The sequence below is a fragment of the Periplaneta americana genome, chromosome 10 (genome assembly GCF_040183065.1).
Source record: "Periplaneta americana isolate PAMFEO1 chromosome 10, P.americana_PAMFEO1_priV1, whole genome shotgun sequence".
NCBI lineage: Eukaryota > Metazoa > Arthropoda > Insecta > Blattodea > Blattidae > Periplaneta > Periplaneta americana.
Window position 1 is genome coordinate 140542612 of NC_091126.1, and position 22324 is coordinate 140564935.

Sequence of the window (22324 nt, forward strand, 5' to 3'; positions counted from 1 at the left end):
TCATTGTGCACATTTTCACGCCCATTCTTAAATTTTCTGCACCAGTCCCGTAGAGCATTAACACTCATAATGTTGCCATAAACACGACACAATCGACGGTGATTATTTCTAGATTTCCGTATGCTTCCTTTTTAACAATTAAATTATTAACAGAAAAAAAAATGAATATAAAAACTGTAAGTTGAAAACGATAAGGAACTTATTTTCACTATAATCTCAGCAGTGTTATCGCCTTCAGCGTGAAGAAATCAAATAACCGAACGGACCTCAAATGGCGGGATGAGTAATAATCGCGTCCATTATCAGCAGCTGTTTCTCACAGACTACTGAACGGAAATGAGTGAGCGATGCATGGGAGCATTATTACATCTTTACTTGTGGCTAATGCGCAAGTGCTATCTTTCTGCAATGATCTAGCAATCCACAATCGGAAGTTGATTTCTGAATAGCCCTCGTATTAGGTTATTTAGCATTGATGGTATTGGCGATAGCGAGATGAGGCCGAGGATTCAACTCAGATTACCTGACATTCGCCTTATAGTTGGGGAAAACCTAGGGAAAAACCAAACCAGGTAATCAGCCCAAGTGGGGATCGAACCCGCGCCCGAGAGCAACTCCGGATCACCAGACAAGCACTTTAGCCGACTCAGCTATGCGAGTGATGTGCTATTTTTTGTAATACAGTGTAAAATGTAGGCTAGTATATCTCACCAAACCTGAAACATTTCCATAGGAGAAAGAATCCTTGTATAATTATGTATACCAAACGTGCTAGTATATCTCACCAAACCTGAAACATTTCCATAGGAGAAAGCATCCTCGTATAATTATGTACACCGAACATGCAATGATAACCATTCAGTGAAAAACCGACAAATATACATGTAGTTACAATTCAGTTTCTACATTAGTGGCAAAAAAAAAAAAAAAAAAAAAAAAAACCGGATCGACCCCTGTAGCTGATTTCAGAGCCCTGTTCACTCCAGAGCACGATAGACTGGTAACTAAGACTTTCGTGGTTCGAATCCTGGCTTGGAAGGAAACTTTTTTTTTGTTCCTTATTCAAATTTATTCCCAATACTTTTCGATTGCACTGATATTTTACTACTTAATTAACTTATTACTCCTAGAATATGAATTTTACCAGCAATCGAAAAGTATTGGGAATAAATTTGAATAAGGAACAAAAAAAAAAAAAAAAAATATTGGAGTGTAGGCTTTCACGGCCGGCGTCAATAGTAGAAAAGTTTTCCGGGCTATGAGGCCGTGGTCTGTTGGTTGTGAGACCAAACGTTTCATTCACTGCTGCGGTGAACATCTTCAGTGGTGTCTATTGCTGGTGCGGCTGGTTCTACTGCGTGTGCCGATTACAGTCTGCGCTGACTGCATCGTTGTATATATAGTGCGGGAGGGGGGGGGGGCTTGCTGTTGTCGCCTCGGTCTGCGCTCGAATGTGTTTCGCGGGCGGGTTTGCTGTTTTCCACGCGCTCCGCGTCCAAGGTTGTGTTGTTTAATTGTGCTACGCGGGTGGGTTTGATGTTGGTTTTCCTTAATGCCGGATACCAGGCCTTGTTAACCTTGAGGCCTTCTTCTTTTCGATTGAAATTGTTCTTATGTTTATATATTTCTACGCGAGGCTACACCGAGAGGCGATTGAAATATATAAACATAAGAACAATTTCAATCGAAAAGAAGAAGGCCTCAAGGTTAACAAGGCCTGGTATCCGGCATTAAGGAAAACCAACATCAAACCCGCCCGCGTAGCACAATTAAACAACACAACCTCGGATGCGGAGCGCGTGGAAAACAGCAAACCCGCCCGCGAAGCACATTCGAGCGCGGACCGAGGCGACAACAGCAAGCCCCCCCCCCTCCCGCACTATATATACAACGATGCAGCCAGCGCAGACTGTAATCAGCACACGCAGTAGAACCAGCCGCACCAGCAATAGACACCACTGAAGATGTTCACCGCAGCAGTGAACGAAACGTTTGGTCTCACAACCAACAGACCACGGCCTCATAGCCCGGAAAACTTTTCTACTAAAAAAAAAAAGTTTCCTTCCCAGGCAGGATTCGAACCACGAAAGTCTTAGTTACCAGTCTATCATGCTCTGGAGTGAACAAGGCTCTGAAATAAGCTACAAGGGTCGGTCCAGTTTTTTTTGCCACTACTGTACAATGCTCATGCTTCATTTGAAAAAAAGAGACAGGCAGTTTCAGCATTTCCTTCCTGAATATCAGTGACTTAAATCTGCCTATTTCAATAACATTTTATATACATAATTTGTGATGTGTCGAATCATCGACAGCATGCTCTCTGCATGAACACAGTCTAAGTGACTTGACCGAGAAGAGGGTCATTGTGATGCTCTTTCTCTACAATCTATTCATCCTGTATTTGACATCAAGTCCTAAACAGTTTCTTGGTAACGAATTCAACTGATAAATTTTCCTTCCCTTGCATTCCCTGATCATAGAGCTAATAATGTAATAGCTCCAATGATATCTTTCAATCTATATATTGCAAAATACAAAAATCTCACACCTATATAAGTTTCTGTCTCTTTAATCCCTGTAGATTAGGCGCAAAGTGAATCCAAGTGATTTTAGACTATTTGCCAATCACTCAAATGTATAAGGAAAACATGAAGTCTAAAAACAAAGTGTCTGCAGTGAAATTTCTCTCAACATAATAGGCCTACTTCCAAAATAAGAAATCTATTTTTTGCAGGAACCATTTTTCTCAATACACAACTTGCAACACAAGAAATCTATCAATTTTTCTTACGTGTAATAGTTCCTTCAATAATTTATTCGTAAAATGTCAAGTAACTTGAAAATTATGCAACCATTTTTACTAGCATAAATAATTAAAAGTGGGTGTGGATTCGGAGTTATTTTTAGTTCTTCTAATGAAAATTATGTAAAAGGACTATGCAAAGTTATGAAAGTCAAATCAAGACAACATTCCTTATTAATCACAAAAAAAAAAAAAAGTACGATATTAAACGCAAATACTTGTAACAACGTTTAATAAATTTCTTTTTACCGTTATGGAAATTCGAAAAATTTACTGGGCCCAAAATCTGTAATCCCATCTCTACACTCTTCAAATAAACGTTAGTAAAACACAGGCAAGTTTCCCTATCTTTCTACTGCTAACAATGTGACTACAACATGAAATTATTCTCAACAACAACAACAATGATAATAATCCATTTTCTGCGGCTCTCAATTGAAGACTTCACTTTTGAACAGGCATATCATGCTAACCTTTCTAAATATGAAATAACACAATCATACAGAAAAACAAACGCACATTTACTTCCTACATGAAAATAACATCTTTTCTAGTTTTTATAAGTAAAACTAATAAACACAATTCATCACATGCACCACACCTGAGCTACCATAATTTCCATTCTGTTTCAGGAATACCATATAAAATATTTATAAACAAAGACTTCCAAAGGTTCTCAAATTGTGTAGTGAGGCTGCTAGAGAGAGCATGAAATATTTTCATGAGAAGCATGTTGTACTCATAAAAAATATTTTTGGTAAATGACCAGGGTTGCCAGACATCCCGATTTGCCTGGTGGAATCCCAAATCCCGATTAAAGTCAACCAGGAATGGTAAAAATCCCGATTTTACAGATATTACAGCACATTTAAACAAATTACCCCGCATTACAATTCTCCAATATTTGTTTTTTGCATTCACTCAAATGGCAACATTGTAAAAGAGTAACTCAGCTGATGGTGATAAGGAAACTCTATTCGCAAGATGATTCTTCCCCAAGTTCTATCACAATGTTCATTACTCAGCTTTTCAGTACTCAGTTGCAGATCTTGCATTTAGTAAACTGGGTATATTTTGAGTGCATTCATTGGCAAAATGATAGCATTTTTGATATCTTATTTTACACTAATGACTTTATTTTTATTTTATTGGGTTATTTTACAGCGCTGTGTCAACATCTAGGTTATTTAGCATCTGAATGAAATGAAGGTGATAATGCCGGTGAAATGAGTCCGGGGTCCAGCACCGAAAGTTACCTAGCATTTGCTCGTATTGGGTTGAGGGAAAACCCCGGAAAAAACCTCAACCAGGTAACTTGCCCCGACCAGGATTCGAACCCGGGCCACCTGGTTTCGCAGCCAGACGCGCTGTCCGTTACTCCACAGGTGTGGACTACACTAATGACAGACACATTACTGTCAACATGGTGTAGTGACTAGAGTAAGTTATAATCTCGTGGAGTCGGGTTCAATCCCCGGTATACTCCCGATTTATAATGTGTTGGGCAACCCCATGGTTCAGGTAACATAGGGGTTTTCTCCAGGAGCTCTGCTCCCCTGTGGCATCTCAACAGATCTCCATTGCCATCTCATCGCGAGTGTATTAGCGTAGACCAGCCTCCTATGACACACATGGGGCAATGGCTCTATTGGTAAATTTATCTACACAGCTAGTTTCATATGAGTGAAGGACAAATAGCCAAGTACCCACCAAAAAGAAAAGTTGCAAAGTAAATTTTATAGTGAATGGTTAAAATATATTCGGGTTAATAAAAGAAAGAAAAAAATGAATATAGTGCTGACTGTACTGTGCTTTGCAGATAGTGAATAGAAATCATTGGTAAAATCTTGATAATCTAAGTTCACTTCTCATATCTCACCCAGATTTCGCTCGGAAAAACCTGGCAATTCTGAGATTCCCTAAACATAGGCTATTCAAAAGTTAGTCACGAATAAAACTTCATCACAATTTCATTCCAGTATGTTTACTGGTAATTACGAGTTTTATTTTTGTAAGAGAGAAACTATGTTTTGTATTTGCGTTACAGTAGAACCCCGATTATCCGTCACCCTATTAACCGATTGTTGGATTATCCATCTGTCATTCTCTCCTTTTTTGTTGCAGAAAAAATATTGAGTACTGCACAATACGTTAGTACGTATTTTTTTTATAGAGAGTGATATTATAATACAAGCCTTTGTCCTTACACATTATGATCTACTGTTCGAGTGACCTGTTTAATTTCTCTGCAAAACGTCTTCCAGAAGTGCCAAAATAATACAATATGTTGTGCTAAGAAAGTATCGAAGATAAGTGCATATAATTGAGTGGTTTTAGAAAAGAGGAACTGTGGTTCATCTCACATCGGAATACGAGATTGGAGTTACAACTGTGCAATATTTAATAAAAAACAAGGATAAAGTGTATAAATTAATTAAATCTATAACATGAGACCTATAGTTTTCCTATCTTTCCACAGAAATCCATCACAGGAAGTTTCCTTGACCCTTAGAAATTAGTCATTGACATTCATTCATTCATTCATTCATAGTGTTCTGTCACTGCAAACCCAGCATTCTCCAGTCTTTCCTATTTTCTGCCTTCCTCTTAGTCTTCGCATATGATCCATATATCTTAATGCCGTCTTCTTCTGCCCCGAAATCGTCTCCCGTTCACCATTCCTTCGAGTGAATCCTTTAGTAGGCAGTTTTTTCTCAGTCAGTGACCCAGCCAATTCCTTTTGCTCTTCCTGATCAGTTTCAGCATTATTCTTTCTTCACTCACCCTTTCCAACAGAGCTATTATACTTAAAACGTCTGATCCACTACCTAATGTGTTAAACCACATGGCCACGGAGAAAATTTCGAATCTGCATTATTCAACACTTAATTCTTCTATGGTACGGATTATCCGATTTTTTCGATTAACCATTCAGCTCACCCCTTCATTACCACGGATAATACAGGTTCTACTGTATTATGTTTTCATGGTCAATGTTATCAGTAACAGATTAAATGCAGTATATGTGAAGAATGGAAATGGCAAAGGTTCTAGTGCCATTTTGTGTATTGCATGTTTTTTTATTCGTGTTCCTTGTGTCATCACAAACAACCTGTCCAAGTTTCATGAACCTATGGCCTTTACTCGTAGTTAAAACATTCACTGCAAGATAATGAATGTTCTAACTTTGGATTCCTTTGCTATGTTCCATGTGCCATCTCCAGATGTGTTATCTTTAACTTGTACTACCTCAGCTGATCACAGCTCCTGCAACTTCCAGCTTAAGAAGCTGTGACCGTTATTTTGGTATTATTGAGAAGAGAAAGAGGGTCTGCAAGACATACATTCCAAAAGATTTGCATCACTTTGTGGAAACTGCTCGACATCTGAACCTTTTCAAGATCATGGAGATGGAATCTGATGATTTCTTCGACCTAAAATATGATGCAGATTCTGTCATAATGACATCAAAATGTGAAATTTCAAAATTAAGTATGATTCGTTTAACTAAAGAGTTACCAGGAAAGCTTCTTAAGAAAACTCAGAGTAACCTAGAGGAGTGGAAGGTGATGAACATTATGTATGAGGAAAGGAAAATGTCCTACTTTTCTGCACGTACTTCTACAAGCTTTTTTTTTTTTGGTAGGTTGTTTTACGATTTTTTCAACATCTTAGGTTATTTAGCATCTGAATGAGCTGAAGGTGATAATGCTGGTGAAATGAGTCTGGGGTCCAATATCGATAGTTACCCAGCATTTGCTCATATTGGGTTGAGGGAAAACCCCGAAAAAAACCTCAACCAGGTAACTTTCCCTGACCAGGAATCGAACCCGGGCCACTTGGTTTCGCGGCCAGACACGCTAACTGTTACTCCACAGATGTGGACTCCCACAACCTATGCTACTGGTTGCTAAAATAGCAGATCTGAAAAAACATGATGCAGACTATGCACAGGTTTTTTTATTAAGAACTTGTAGAAACTGAGTATCAGAACAGTAATTCTGAATCTAAAATAAGACATTTCGTTTTTTTAGTCTACATGACCTTATATTACCATCCCTTTGTGGCATACATGTTGTTCTACCTATCTATAAATAATGGCACTTGGAACAGTATGAGTGAGATGGACAAAGTACTTAGAACTTTCTATAAGTTTGATTTTTTTATATTCTATACTACATTGCAATTATCAAGAAAGTGGTTTAAGTCTCATATTAATACAGGATTGTTTCCAATCTCTGATAACGAATTTTAATGATGTAATGTGCGTCAGGAATCACACCGACAGCTGAATAGCGGCGAGAAGTGACAGACCAGCAGTTAGTGATTTCATAATCAGAGTGCGCAGTGTATCACAGTAGCAATGCCCAAGAAAATCGAACCTTTTTTGGGAGGGGTACATAACAACTCTTTCCGATGCCAAGTACAGTTACATGAAAATCATAGGAGCCTGCAAAAACGTGATTTCGTTATTTCCAAGAAAGGCACCTTGTGTGTACCTAATAAGACTGGCAAAGCTCGGATGGGATTAATTCCAGAGTGGAAAAAGCAAGCAAATCCACCCCCTGTCACAAGTCGCCGGACCCCATGAGATGATACAAATTAATTTCATTCAAGCTTTACCAATCTTATTAAGTACACAGAAGATGCCTTTCTTGGAAATGATGAAACCTCGTTTATTGCAGGCTTCTTTTATTTTCACTTAACTGTACTTGGCATCGGAAAGTGTTATGTACCCCTCCCAAAAAGACCCGATTTTCTTGGGAATTTCTGCTGTGAGTCGCCGTGCACTCTGACTATAGTTAGTTAGTTAGTTAGTTAGTTAGTTAGTGGGGTTTAAAAAGGGTGCGTCAGCATCTATGGCTATTTGCGCCCTTATCTAAAATTCTTTACAGAACAGAGACTATACAATAATCAGAATGCTTAAAGAACTAAAAAAACCGCTGTCACGATTAAAACGAGGTATACAAATGCAGTTTCAACAGGGTGATGCATAAAACATTATAAAAATCTGACCTTAACTAGTATTTAAAAAGAGAAAAAATAAGAATACAAATGCTACCATAAATAAGTTATCTGGCGTATTTCTAAAATACTCGGATGTAAAATGTCCGAATGTCAAGTTTGTTAAAAAACTTATATACTAAATAACAAGTGTAATCTCCGGATGTAAAGGGTCCGGAGGATAATTAAAACGGGTCAGAAACTAAATTACCCTGTCAAGTCCAGTACTCGATAAAAAATCTCAGGACTGCATTTGAACAATTAAAATCATTTCCAAGAGCGTCACGAAGAGTCGGCCGAATTCCATATTGCCGACGGACACGGTCATATTTTCTACAATGTAATAAAAAATGTTCCACCGTAAGTGGAACATGGCATAGATCACACTCCGGCTGAAGCTCGCCACGTAGCAGATGGCCATGTGTCAGATAACAGTGGCCAATCCTCAACCGGGTGAGTAAAACTTCTTCGTGTCGTGACGCTCTTGTGGACGAATCCCAAACTCGAACAGTATTCTTTATTCTTCGTAATTTGTTTTCCTCTTGTGCAGACCATTCTCCTTCCCATTGCCACCATATTCTACATTTCAAATAATTTTGTAAGTCTTGCCACCTCTCGCGCCAATATACCAGAGTGCCATTCGTGGCACCATCTTTGGCTGCAGCATCTGCGGCCTCATTCCCACGAATTCCGACATGGCCAGAAATCCACACTACTCCAATCTCGCAATCAGAGCTTAGGAGTGTGTGGAACAGCTGCTGAGTTCTTAACACAAGGGGATCCTCTGAATAGAGAGACTGCAAAGACTGAATGGCACTTAAAGAGTCGGAGCAGATTAGATATCTGCCCCCAGGTTCTCGAATTAAAAACAATAAAAAACTGTAAAAAGCATATAATTCTGCAGTAAAAACACTGGTATATTCGCTCAGTTTATATTTAAATATCTGTCCATTTGCAACGAAGGAGCAACCAACACAATCATTTACTCGGGATCCGTCAGTATAAACTAAAGAATAATTTGGATATCGGGATAACAGTTCACTAAAACGAAGTCTATAAACAAAAGCTGGTGTAAAATTCTTAAAACTTTGGCTCAGGCTTACATCAAACATGGGGCGTCGCATAATCCACGGTGGAGTGGTGGTGTATTCTAGTGTGCGAACGGATGGTAGATCGACGTCGAGCTCAGAGAGAAGTTCACGGAATCGCACACCTGCTGGACGAGGTCTCCGTGGATTTTCACTGTATCAGCCGTAAAGAGACGAATGATGGAAAGAGTCGAAAGAATTGTGCTCAGGCTGCGAGCGGAGTTTAACCGCATATGAGCACAACAGGACATTACGTCGTCGATACAGGGATGGTTCCCCCGCTTCACAATACAGGCTCGCTATCCGACTCGTTCGGAAGGCACCTGTAGCGAGTCGTATCCCATGATGATGGATAGTGTCTAAGAAACGTAGCTTAGATTTATTTGCTGAGCCATAGATAAAACAGCCATAATCCAGCTTTGAACGGATAAGAGCACGATATAGACGTAAAAGCACTATGCGGTCTGCACACCAGCGAACCCCTGACAAAAGGCGTAAAATGTTTAAAGATTTTTCACAACGCCTTCTCAAATCACGGATATGCGCCTCCCACGTTAATTTATAATCAAAGATAAGGCCCAAAAACCTCGCAGTGTCTGTATATTGCAACTCCACTCCATTAAGACGCAGTTCAGGATGTGGATGGAGTCCACGTTGGTTGTAGAAGTGGACACACTGCGTCTTTTGAGTGGAGAATTTAAAGCCATTGCGAAGAGACCACTCCGATAGCACATTGATGACCAGTTGCAACTGTCGACCGATAGATGGGAGGTATCGGGAACTGTAATATAGACTGAAGTCATCAACGTACAAGAGAGAAGATACTCGGTTACCTACACAGTGGGCAATGCCATTGATCGCAATGCAGAAAAGAACACTTAATACAGACCCCTGCGGAACGCCATTTTCTTGGAGATGTTCGTTAGAAAGTGTGGTGCCTACTAGAACTCGGAAATACCGCTCTGCCATGAACTTCGCAATAAACGTTGGCAGACTGCCACGAAGTCCCCAGTCATGCAGGGTTTGCAGAATTCCATAACGCCACGTGGTATCGTAAGCCTTTTCTAGATCAAAGAAGACCGCCACAAGATGTTCTTTCTTGAGGAAAGCATCTCTAATGGCGGTCTCCAGCCGAACAAGATGGTCTGCGGCGGATCTGCGCTTGCGAAAACCACATTGGATGTTAGATAATCGGTTTCCTGATTCGAGTACCCACATCAGGCGTTTGCTTATCATCTTTTCCATAACCTTGCACACACAGCTGGTGAGACAGATTGGCCTGTAATTGCCAGGTAAAGAAGGGTCCTTTCCCGGTTTCTGGACTGGAATTACAATGGCAGCACGCCAAGCAGATGGAAATACACCCTCAGTCCAGATTCTATTGTACATAGACAGAAGAAAGGATTTTCCAGCTGGTGGAAGATGACGAAGCATGCGGTTATGGATGTTATCAGGGCCAGGGGAGGTGTCAGGGGATGTATCTAGTGCCGCCTCCAGCTCCTCGGATGTGAACGGTGCATTGTAGTCTTCAGTGTTGTCAGATTGAAAATTTAGGTTTCGTTTTTCTGCAGTATCTTTGATTTTCAGAAATTCCGGGTCATAATTATTTGAGCTGCTTAATTGTGAAAATGTGGTAGCAAATATTTCAGCAATGTCTATTGGACTGGTGGTCGTTACTCCATTGTTTAGAAGGCCCGGAATTACAGAACTACGTTTCCCCATTATTCGACGGACTTTGTCCCATATGGTGTTAGCTGGGACGTTGTGTTTCAATGAACTGACGTAATTTGTCCAGGACGTCTTCTTAGCATCGCACACAATGCGACGAGCTTTGGCTCGAAGACGTTTAAACTGGACAAAATATTCTTGGGTCGGATGGCGCTCAAATTGGCGTAAAGCACGTTTGCGGTCACGGATTGCATCTCTGCAGGCATCCGTCCACCAGGGGACAGAGAAGCGTTTAGGCCTGCAGGACGACCGGGGGATAGATAATTCCGCTGACTTTATAACCACATTTGAGAAATGGTCTACTACGGAGTCCACATTTTCATGTCCGTTATCATCGAATGATATGGACTCCGAAAATCCGACCCAGTCCGCCTTTTTAAGAACCCAGTTTGGAGATCGAGATTCCGCCGGACGTAAAGCGGACATACGCATTCGAATGGGATAGTGGTCACTACCATGTAGGTCGTGAATCACAGACCATTCGAAATGCGTGGACAAAACTGGGCTACAAATGGAGATATCTATCATGGAGTATGTACCGTAAGCTAAGGAGAGATGTGTTGCTTCCCCTGAATTCAGGGTAACAAGATTTAGACGGGTACATACCTCTGCTATTTTATTTCCTCTGTCATCATCGGAATTTGAGCCCCATGAGTGGTGGGATGCATTAAAATCCCCCACTACCAGATATGGAGCAGGTACCTGCGAGAAAATGTCTTCAATGTCATGCACTGTGAAAGGTGTGTCTGGGGGTATATATACAGAGACTATTGAGAATTGGATGGAAGGTAGAGTGACTTGAGCGGCTATGCATTGATGTGGGCTGTTGATGTTGATAACAGAGGAAAAGATACTTTGGCGGAATAGGAGAGCACAACCTCCGTTGGCACGAATACCGGCAAGGTGATCGTACCGGTGAACGTAGTATCCCGAGATACTTAGGGAGTTTTCGGGCCGAAGGTGTGTCTCCTGGAGACATAAAATAGCAGGGTTTTCATGATAGATCAATTGCTGTAGTTCTGTATATCTGCTGCGTACACCGTTCACATTCCACTGTACAATATCAGTCATCAAGAGGAGCTATATCATGTTGGTGGCTGAACAGGGGATCTTCTCTTCTTTTCCTTTCTATGGGAAGATGCTTTTGCCTGCGACTGCTTTGTCTTCGACTCCGGCGACTCACTTGCAGTTCGTCGCACTCCTGATCGCGATCTTGATCGAGGACGTGATCGAGAACGTGATCTCGACCTGCCACCCGAACTAGGAGTGCGACGTTCTGGTGTTCTACTAGGCCTACAATCCTTCTCTGCTGTCATAGCAATAATTTTCTTAGGGACGTAAGGCCTGATGTCTAGTCCACAAGTGTCGTCTGACTCAGCAGTCTGAGTAGCGGCGTCTACATATGTCTGGGTTGCGATCTCAATTCGCTTCCCAGGTATGTTTGTAAGAGGTGGCGTTTGTGTGGTGGCATCGATTCCCTCTGTTGCTCTCTGCAGTACAGACGCATAGGACTTTTCAGTTGCCTTCTTTTCTTTATCTAAAATACGCTTACGTGCCTCAAAGAAGCTAATATTTTCCCGGACTCGAAGCTCTTGAATCGTCTTTTCCGGCATACACTTTGGGCAGTTTTTAGAATTTGAAGCATGGTCCCCAGGACAATTCACACAGTGCTCGGCGCCAGTACATGGGGAATCCCCATGGTCTGCACCGCCGCACTTTGCACAGATGATATTGTTTGTGCAACGTTTTTGCGTATGTCCGAACCGTTGGCACCTAAAGCACCGCATTGGGTTCGGCACATACGCACGCACAGGGACACGCTCGTACCCAACAAAGATATATTCTGGCAAGAGAGACGTTTCAAAGGTCAGAAAGACTGTGCTCAGGGGTTCAGCCCGTCCGTCCCGCTTCCCCGTATTAAACGGTAAGCCTTGGACACGGACTGTTCCGCCAGCTCTAATTGGATCTCTTCATCTGATAGACCATCTAGAGAATTTGTATGCACAACTCCTCGCGTGGTGTTAAGCGAGGAGTGTCGTTCAACTCTGATGGGGTATGACCCCAGCAACTTTGCTTTCAACAGCGTCTCACTCTGTTTTGCAGATGCAGTCTCAACGAGGAGACTACCGTTGCGGAGTCGAGTTGCATTTCTGACCTTTCCAACGAGTCCATCGAGCGCACGTCTCACGTAGAATGGACTAATGTCTTTCATAGTTTTTTCCGTTCCGTCCAATGTGATACTGATAAACTTTAGAGGCGGCACTTTTACAGTAACTTTCTCAGGGTCCAATTCCATAGCAATTTTCGTCATATGACCACCAGTCGTACTTTCTCCTGTCTTATGTTTCTTATTAGTTTTTTCTGAAGGAGGAGAAGAAGAGCGCGTAGAAGCCATTTTGAAACTGGCCCCCCCTACGGAACCGTCGGCGTCAGCCTGCCACCGGGGGGGCGGAAGAAAAAGACACCAAAAAAGTCTTCTCGGTCTGTGCCGGCCGTGGGGACCCCCCCACAGCCCGATCCCAAGCAACCCACTTCACGCAAGTTACCCTTCAAACTGGTCATTACACACCTAATGGCAAGTCTTACACCAGAGGCGTGTCGCAGTTTTATGCCCCTACCACGGGAATAACCGCCCGTTGCTCCCCACTCTACACTGAATACAAATGCCAGACTACTGCGGCTAACTCCGACCGACCCTCCCAAAGCCGGAGCAATCCGAGACCGCACGCAGCTTCAGGGGACTTGTGGTTGATTACACTGCGACACCCATATGTCAGCGGTAACACGTCGGAGCGATATATCCGCCCCGGCGAGCAGAATCGGTCACCGGGACGTTTAAGTCGCTCCGGGCCCCCATTGGGGCTCCACGTGAGTGTACATGACTACTGGTCCGGGCTCTGCACCTAGACTTGCATATAGGGGCAGTATGAAGGGTCCACTATTGCTTCGTTGCTGGGCGCCCTGTCGGGCCACACAAGTCGGAAGTCGCGCTCGAAACCGTGGGACAGGACCACGGAGATAGGAAAGATCCCCGCTGGTGAGACGGGAGTTATAAACCTAAGAAACTTAACCTAATAATAGATATAAGAATTAGAAGGGGAAGAAGAATAAAGCCTCATCAGGCATTGTTAACAAATGCCGTCATGGTGGCGGACGTGGCAAGAACAAAAACAGCGGGGATGGAGAGGTGAAAATGGCTGTGATGAAGTGGTGGGCGTTCTGCATGCAATGGCGGCCGGCGGAGAGAAATAGTGATGAAAAAGAAGAGAGAACGAAGAGGAGTGGTTGGTGATAGGACGAAAAATGGCCGAAAAGAAGAGCACGAGAGCCACCATTGCACCCCCCGGTCACCACTTGGAGGAACCCACCTCAACCGGCTCTGACTATATCACTCACTACTGGTCTGTCACATTGCACCACAGTTCAGCTGCCTTGTGACTCTGACGCACATGTCATTCAAATTCGTTAGAGATCAGAAACAACCCTGTATGTATCCTGTACAAATATGTGTCTATTTTGAACATAAGACATCAAGTTCAGAAATTGAGAAGTTTTTAATGTCTTCTGTGAAATTTTCTGAATGGCACTTAGAACTTTTGCCATTTTCACTCTTCATATATTGCTTAAGAATATCTCTACGAATATTGTAATATTTTTTATTCTGGAAAGTAAATCTAGAGTAAAAAGTTTTGAGAACCTCTGATTATACATTTTAATGAATATTATCTAGACATCAGATTTTGTCTCTCTGCAAGTAACACAACAATGAACACTCACATACACGTAAGTACACATTTCCTACAACAGTCTTACTCCCAAAGTTCAGGCATTCATATTAACCACAAACGAACTACTACTTACTACATTACTTGAACAACACAAAAATATACTTTCATTCACCCTAATGGTACGTAATACAGTACATGCAACAGCGACACAAAATTTGACATCTTCGAAAGAAAATCCTCTCTTCACGTCAAAATGTAGTGTTAATAATTTGAGTTCTGAAACAATAGCAGCCAACATTAATACGAGGCCTACAGCAACTGCAATAGTATATTTAACTTATATTAACAACTGAAATGCTGAAAATTGAAGTATTAGTTACACTTATGAAGGTTAAATTTGGATAAGAAATGGTTTGAAAATATCTCGTATAACAAGCATTTTCTTGGCGAATATTCGGCATCACAAACATTACCTGAAAAGAATGTCTAGAAAAGACGGTATGATGAATCGCCTCCAATAATGCAATGTCTTAGGAAACTTTGTTCAACTCGTAACTATTTGGTTTAATGTAAGACTACTATCTATTTCTTAGAGAAAATTATATAAAAATATAGTCATGATGGTTTGTCTTGGAAGTCAAACCCCAGACATCACAAAAACTAAGAATTTATAATAAATGTAAATAGACTAATAGTAATTATTTACTTTAACGGCACCACGGGTTTACTGTATTTAGCACAAATTAGTCGTCAGCCATTCTTTTATAACAGATATCTCACACAAAAAAAAATACTGTATAGTTTTTTACCCTGGTGTGAAAATAAGGTGTGTAGTAAAAGTCTGAATATTTCATAGCTTAATGCATCGCTGGGCAAAGAAGAATTCGTGAATCCCTATGATTCATGACCTTCAAGCGGTTTAGATATACTATCCACAGAGCATACCTCCCTCCCGTGTGTACAAGCAAGCGGCAGCAGTGGTGGAGCAATAACTGCCGTGCGTTTTTTTAAAGCGCTTCAGTAAAACGCTTCATGCCTTTCCTGCAGCAAAATGAGGGTCGAAAAAAAACGCAATTAGGTCAACTGACTGCAAAATGGTGGACAATTAATATCGACTTCTATTACTGCAGTAATAAATTTAACATTAAAAGAACTGAACATGTTAAATAGTTTCGACTTCCATGATAATGACATGGAATTATTATTATTAGGAGATTTTAACGATAATAAACGTTGGGTAAGGCCAAAATACGCATTCTGCCATGATGGATCTTGCAGCAAACTCGTAAAGCAGTGTTTTGATTGAAGCAAATGTAATAAAAGAATGGTCTTACTGCAGCGCTTTACATCTTGCTTTAAAAAAAAAAACGCACTACTGTATCTAAACCTTCCACTTCCAAGAAACGGAGATTTCTGGTGGAATGGAAGAGTTATTTTATTGTAAAAAAGATGATGAGAGTGTAAAATGCCTAGTTTGTAATAAGGTATTATAAATTTTTTTCATAAATTGTCCTATTATTCTTCTCTATGTTAAAAACATAATATATAATTTCATTGTAGCTGTAATTTTACTTTTAGTTCCTATTTTATTTTATTTATATACAGTATTCCTCTTATAGTCTATTAATGATATGTATCTGAACTGTGACCAAACACGAGCACTGCTCATTCGGCCCTCAAAATTTATTAATAATATTGTATCCTATTTTTTATATTGATGTATTATTTTATTTCTATTTCTATTGTTGTAATTATATTCTGTAGTCTGATGTATTATTCTGTATTGCATGTTCTGTATTATTATACAAATAATTATATTGTTCTAAAAATAGAAAAAAAAATTAAATTTAAAATTAATTCAGTAGCAGATTCTGTGATTTCAGGGACATGGAAAATGATCTTGCGGGTCCACACCTGTGGAATAACGGTTAGCGCGTCTAGCCGTGAAACCAGGTGGCCCGGGTTCGATTCCTGGTCGGGGCAAGTTACCTGGTTGAGGTTTTTTCCGGGGTTTTCCCTCAACCCAATATGAGCAAATGCTGGGTAACTTTCGGTGTTGGACCCCGGACTCATTTCACCGGCATTATCATCTTCATCCCATTCAGATGCTAAATAACCTAAGCTGTTGATAAAGCGTTGTAAAATAACCTACTAAAAAATGATCTTGTGGTGTTTGTCAACCCTTTTTCTGTAGATGTAACCAGTGCAAGAATTAACTCGCAATGTGAACTTTTTGAACTACAAACAGACTTAGTGATGAAAATCAAGTGCAAAGATTTAGTGGGTGGGAATTTATTTGCACAATTGTGTAAAGTGAAATATAAGCATATGAGAGATTTTGCTGCCCCTCTTACAGAAATATTTAGCTCCACATACGTTTGTGAACAATTCTTTTCTAGAATGAATGCTGCTAAATCGAAAGCAAGAACCTCTCTTATCAGATGAATATTTTTCGGCACAGCTGTGTATAGCTGTTACAGACATTACTGCACATTTTGAACGTATAACCAAAGGTTCAGATCAAGAGACTATTAATTTTCCTATTTCTGTTTTATATTATTTATGTTTGCGCATGGGAAATTCACATACCAATTCAACAAACCACAGTAAACTTCTGTTTGTATGTAATAAATGATAGTTCCCATTGTATGTAATAAATGACAGTTCGCTAGTGTGCAATGTTACATTGCCTATATTAATTTACTTCGAATGAGTTGTATCTGTTTTTCTGTACCTTATATGTTCGTTGCTTTAATTTTGCTCACCAGTGTAGTAGAGCGAGAAATTATCGTTCTACTCTCTCAGATGTTCAATATAATACTAATCCATCACTGCACATAAGAAACAGTCAGGACTTCAGTTTTGGAATTAAAGAACTGAATGTTATCTGGGTTGTGTTCACCATGGATTCAGCGCAAATTTTTTTCTGCCCACACCTGACTTAATGTATTCAGACAATATTTGTGAAGCATTAATTTTCTGTCTGAAATAAAATAAAAAAATAGCCTATGTGTTTCTTTATAACTGTCACATCCGTTACAGAAAATAACATTTTTTTTTAATCAGGTAATTATGGAACTCATCAACACAGGTAGTTATGGTTTTCTTTTTAGTTGGTTATTTTACAATGCTTTATCAACTGCTATAGTTGTCTAGGATCTGCATGAGATTGTGATAATGCTAATAGTGAGAGGAGTCCAGGGTCAAGCACCATAAGTTACCCGACATTTGTTCTTCATTGGTTGAAAGAAAACCTCGGAAAAACCCTCAATCAGATAACTTGTCCCAGTCAGGATTTGAACCCAGTCCCGCTAGTTTCACGGTCAGACGTACTAACCATTACTCCACAGTAGTGAACAACAGTTAATATCATCCTTTGAGTATCAGAAAATAATTAAAGATATAGGGCCTAACTATTCAAAAAGATTAACAGATTTTTAAGCTAATATAAAATGTGTTGAGATGGATGCCATTTTTGTTACAACTGTTATGGCGCAAACAACGACCATAAAAAGAAAATCTTCAGTGCAATAATGATGAAAATTCACATAAATCTAAGAAAGACAGCAAGGTGACGAGGTGAGAATTAAACATAAAAAAAAACGAATTACATCTTTTTTAATTAGCTTGCAAAACTGTGTATCTCACACATCTGTTAGAAAAGAATGGTTGTGGTAGCATCTGATTCCAGGGATAGTGTTGCTCATTGCTATACTCTCGCTGGCATGTATTTCCATAAATATTGCGAGTTGAATGTTAGGTTAGATTAGATGAGGGGATAGCTAGATGGCGTAAGTCCGAGGAATGCCACAAGGTTAGAATGGGTTAGATGAGGGGATACTTGAGTGACATGAACCTGAGGTATAAGACAAGGTTAATCACAGATTTCACTACTGTCTTCCCAAACCTGGCCATAATTATAGAGATGAAGAAAAATGCAATGAGGATGTGAGGCTATTCCATGAAAAGACCAGTTGGAATAGAAACTCTCACCTACCACAGAGTTTCTACAGTGTACTAGGCAAGGTCCATAAAAGCAATGTTTGTTTCTTAACTTAAAATCCTACATAGTGCCGCTAAAGTAAACAAATATCTAAATAATAATAAAAAAGAGGGAAGGAATTATCCCATACACTACAAAATAATCCCTAAATGTTTAATATCTACCATCGAAAATATAAAACATAGAGGATTGTTTTTCATTAACACGTAAAATGAAACAGCTTCTAATATAAAAGTAAACTAAAAAAGGAAAACTTAATGTGAATATGTTATGATGTCTTACAAGATGATTTTTTAAACTTCTTACGCAAACAAAATTTTGCAATACTAGTACTAGAGTTCAGTTATAATCAATGTCCTGATAGAAAAAAGAATAATTTAACTAGTTTTTAATTAAAAACTACTGAATTCAGCATTTAACAAAATATTTGCTTATTATTGCATATATTATTAACAAAGTGGTCTTCAGTAATTTTCCATACATTATGCAAAATCAGGGCTCTGACAACAATAATTAAGACACTAATTATTTTCGAATTAATTTGTGTGATGTTTATTTCAGCTTGTTGGACTGATAAACGGAATATGACATCTCGGCTAAGCTACAGTGATCCATGGTAGTAGGGCCTACTGTAAATCTGCAAATAACAAGACGAGTATTTTCATCTCTATAGGTAGTGGTTCTGGTTTTTTTCCAAAAGAAAAAAAAACATTCCAAAACCCCCTATTTTTGCACCAAAAATTTAAACACTTAGAAAAATGAGCAGAAAGCGTTAAAATTACGGAAAAGTTCAAGAGAAAAATCTGGAAACTCCGTATTTTCGCAAGTAAATTCAAAGTACGGTACAAAAAAATTCACAAAAACAAAAAAAAACTTTATATACAAACAACTTCAATTTGTAATAACGATCAACTTAACATTCCTAGGGTAATATAATCTATTTTACAATTCATTTTGGTTTTCAGATAAAAAAAATTGCAAATTTATCATAATATAATCTAACCTAACCTAAATTAACGACGAAACAGTTCAGTAACAAACTGTGATCATTTGCCTTACATTTTCCCTGGACCAAAAATACAACATAAATGGAGTACAAATTAATATATTATCGTAAACCAATTATGTAGTAAAACGGTTGAAGTACACTTTACCGCGGATCACTACAGACGTTTCAACATTTCTGTCATTTTAGGGGAACGGTAATTATTTATATTTTACTTACACTTCTTCTGCTAACTACGCCACAGTAATCAGAGGAGACAAAATAGGTCTTATTATTTCACAAAAGATATGAAAACCACTACCCTTCTTCTGATATGTCCCTTTAATAGGAAAATAACTAATAACATACCTTTCGGGATATTATACCGAACTGTGGCAAACAATTAGATGATTTAAGAAGCGGCTGCACTTTCATACAAATTCTCGACGCCATTTTTGCAACCAGAGACAAACAGTGTCAGGGTTGCCACATTACTGCAGCTGAGTGAGAAGTATTATACCAACATTTGCAAATAGTCGTTCAATGAAGAAAATAATCGTATTCTTTGCCAATTAAACATAATAATAAAATTAGGGATCGGATTTATAGGGTTTTACCTATTTTTTCCTTCCTTATAAACTCACAATTTCTTAGATATTTTCCGAAGCATGGTCGTAAGAGTCATATATGTAAATTCTGTTGGACCTAAAAAAAACCTAAATTGGACCTTAAGAACAAAAAAACCTAAATCATGATTAATATGTCTTTTTCTATATCTACTGTGTTTTACATAACTATATTTTGAAATTTCAATACATTTAACAGTAGTCGGGAGGCCGGAGGGAAAAAGACCTGTGGGGAGGCCGAGACGTAGATGGAAGGATAATATTACAATGGATTTGAGGGACGTGGGATATGATTGTAGAGACTAGACTAATCTTGCTCGGGATAGCGGGAGGGCTTATGTGAGGGCCGCAATGAACCTCCGGATTCTTTAAAAGCCATAAGTAAGGTGTTAGGAAGAGTACAATGAAAAATATACATTCCTTAAGTATGAACACAGAAAATAAAAATAATTAGTCCGTTAGAAAATAAAATTGGTTAAAATCCCAGTGAATAATTAGAATTACACACATTTTATAAAAGAAAAGTCTGAATAAATACTGGCATCAATATAATTGTCATAAATTTGAATCCACATATAGTAGGGTATTATATTTGCTCGTTATTAAACACTGTGTTGTTTGTATAGTAAACTAAATATACCAAGAAGCAGGTAAAAATAAAAGTCGTGTTGTTTTAGTAATAAAGTCAAATATTGCAAGCAGTACCGCCGTTTCAAATAACCAATCCATTAAAATGTAACGTGAACATGATTTTCAGTAATAAGGACTGGGATTTTTCAAAGCAACTGCAAACCATAATATTACCACTTAATTGATATTTCCAGGTTTAATATGATTAATTACTTATAGCAAGGCACGTATCTTTTGCCGATGGGGCAGATTACTTTACATTATATTAAAAACAGACACTGCCACACCGCCGAGTTTCTTGCTTTCAGGTCGCAGGTGTGTGGCAATTTTCTTTTTGTGTAAAATATAGTCTATTTGATTATTTTGTTGATTTCTAATCTAGCATGTGCAAGTTTCTATTGGTGCTACGAATAATGCATACCTATATCCCTTTATAGCCACTGCATATCAGTAAATGTGGAAATTTATATAGGAGTTTTTCCGGTCTTAGTTTTTAAATACTCAGGAAATTTGAAAATAGCTGTACGAACACGTGTACGACTCAACCTTGAACCATAGGCTACGTTGTACAACTTTTATACTGGTACAAGTTTGATTAATAGACTTCCAGGTGGATCTGACGGCGACTTTGTTGTATTGTTATTGTTTCGGCTTCATATAAGCTCTGACAATTCCTCTTTTTCAGAACATAATAGTGTCATTAATCACGAACAGCAATTCAAATAGGCTATAAGTTACTGCTGTACTATTATATTAAAATATGTTTTGGTATCCTTTGTTTTTCATACATTGCTGGAAACAGTGTTGCTAACTCGATTCTTAAAAATCCGCTACGAAACAGTGCAGAAACCGCTAAATTGCTACATTGTCAGTGTGAAATAAGATTATTTTACTGCTGTGAGTGTTAGAAAAACTGCTAAATCCCTATATCAACAGTATACATTTCATAAATTTTACCCGCTAAACTAGCACTGGAAATCGCCAAATGTAGCGGGAAAACCGCTGAATTGGCGACACTGGCTGGATATGAATCTGAACCACAGAACATTTCGCACAGTGCATTCAGTTCTAACTAGATGGCAGAGGCAGACCAATAGATGCTGGTAATGAGAGCAGCAACGAGCTGGAGCGCAGTCTGTAGGAATGATAGTGAGACGATGAAAGAATACGATAAAAATTATTATTGTGTCCTAATAATAAAATTATACACCATTCAATGACTGCGAAAGAACAGAATTTCTTTGAAATCGCTGTCACAGGGAAGGATGTTTTATACAGCAAAGTCATTTCCAGGGAATTTAGTTTTCGAAAGTAAAATGTTCTCAAAACCATTGTTTCTGAAAAATTTAATGACTACCGGTACTCGTAATGAATGAATAATTAGGATGGAGAATTGTTGGAATGTCGCAGGGGAACCTGAATTCATGGAAAAATTCCTGTGTTGCCTGGACCACGGCCTTGCTCAATGCAAGTTAGAATTTCAGGGTGAATAGACCGGGATTTGAACCCGTGCCACGGTCGACCATGCCCGTGCTATAGTCCGGGTCAGCTTACTTAATACCGTAGGGGTGAAACCTAACCATTTTCCCCCATTACTACATAAGCTAGTGGATTATGGTGATTTTCTAGTTTTCAGGCTGAATTTTCTTTCGCCAAATTCGTTTCCAATTTCGGTACTGAGAAATACTACAACTGGTAGTGATTTTATAACTCTTATGTTGGCAGCAGT

At 39.1% G+C, this 22324-nt stretch overlaps 1 protein-coding gene across 4 annotated transcripts in view; it reads right to left on the reverse strand.

Annotated features, from left to right (window-relative positions):
- The window catches only part of LOC138708047 (isocitrate dehydrogenase [NAD] subunit gamma, mitochondrial-like), an 87086-nt gene extending 67242 nt beyond the window's left edge, over nt 1–19844 (reverse strand). For 3 of the 4 annotated variants that reach the window (XM_069838161.1, XM_069838160.1, XM_069838163.1), the window contains exon 1: nt 19709–19844. In XM_069838161.1, the coding sequence (XP_069694262.1) occupies nt 19709–19792 (84 nt within the window). In that variant the 5' untranslated portion in view covers nt 19793–19844. The remainder of the gene's footprint in view (nt 1–19708) is intronic. The other variant, XM_069838162.1, reaches the window with a different exon arrangement.
- Nucleotides 19845–22324: the final 2480 nt, after the last annotated feature.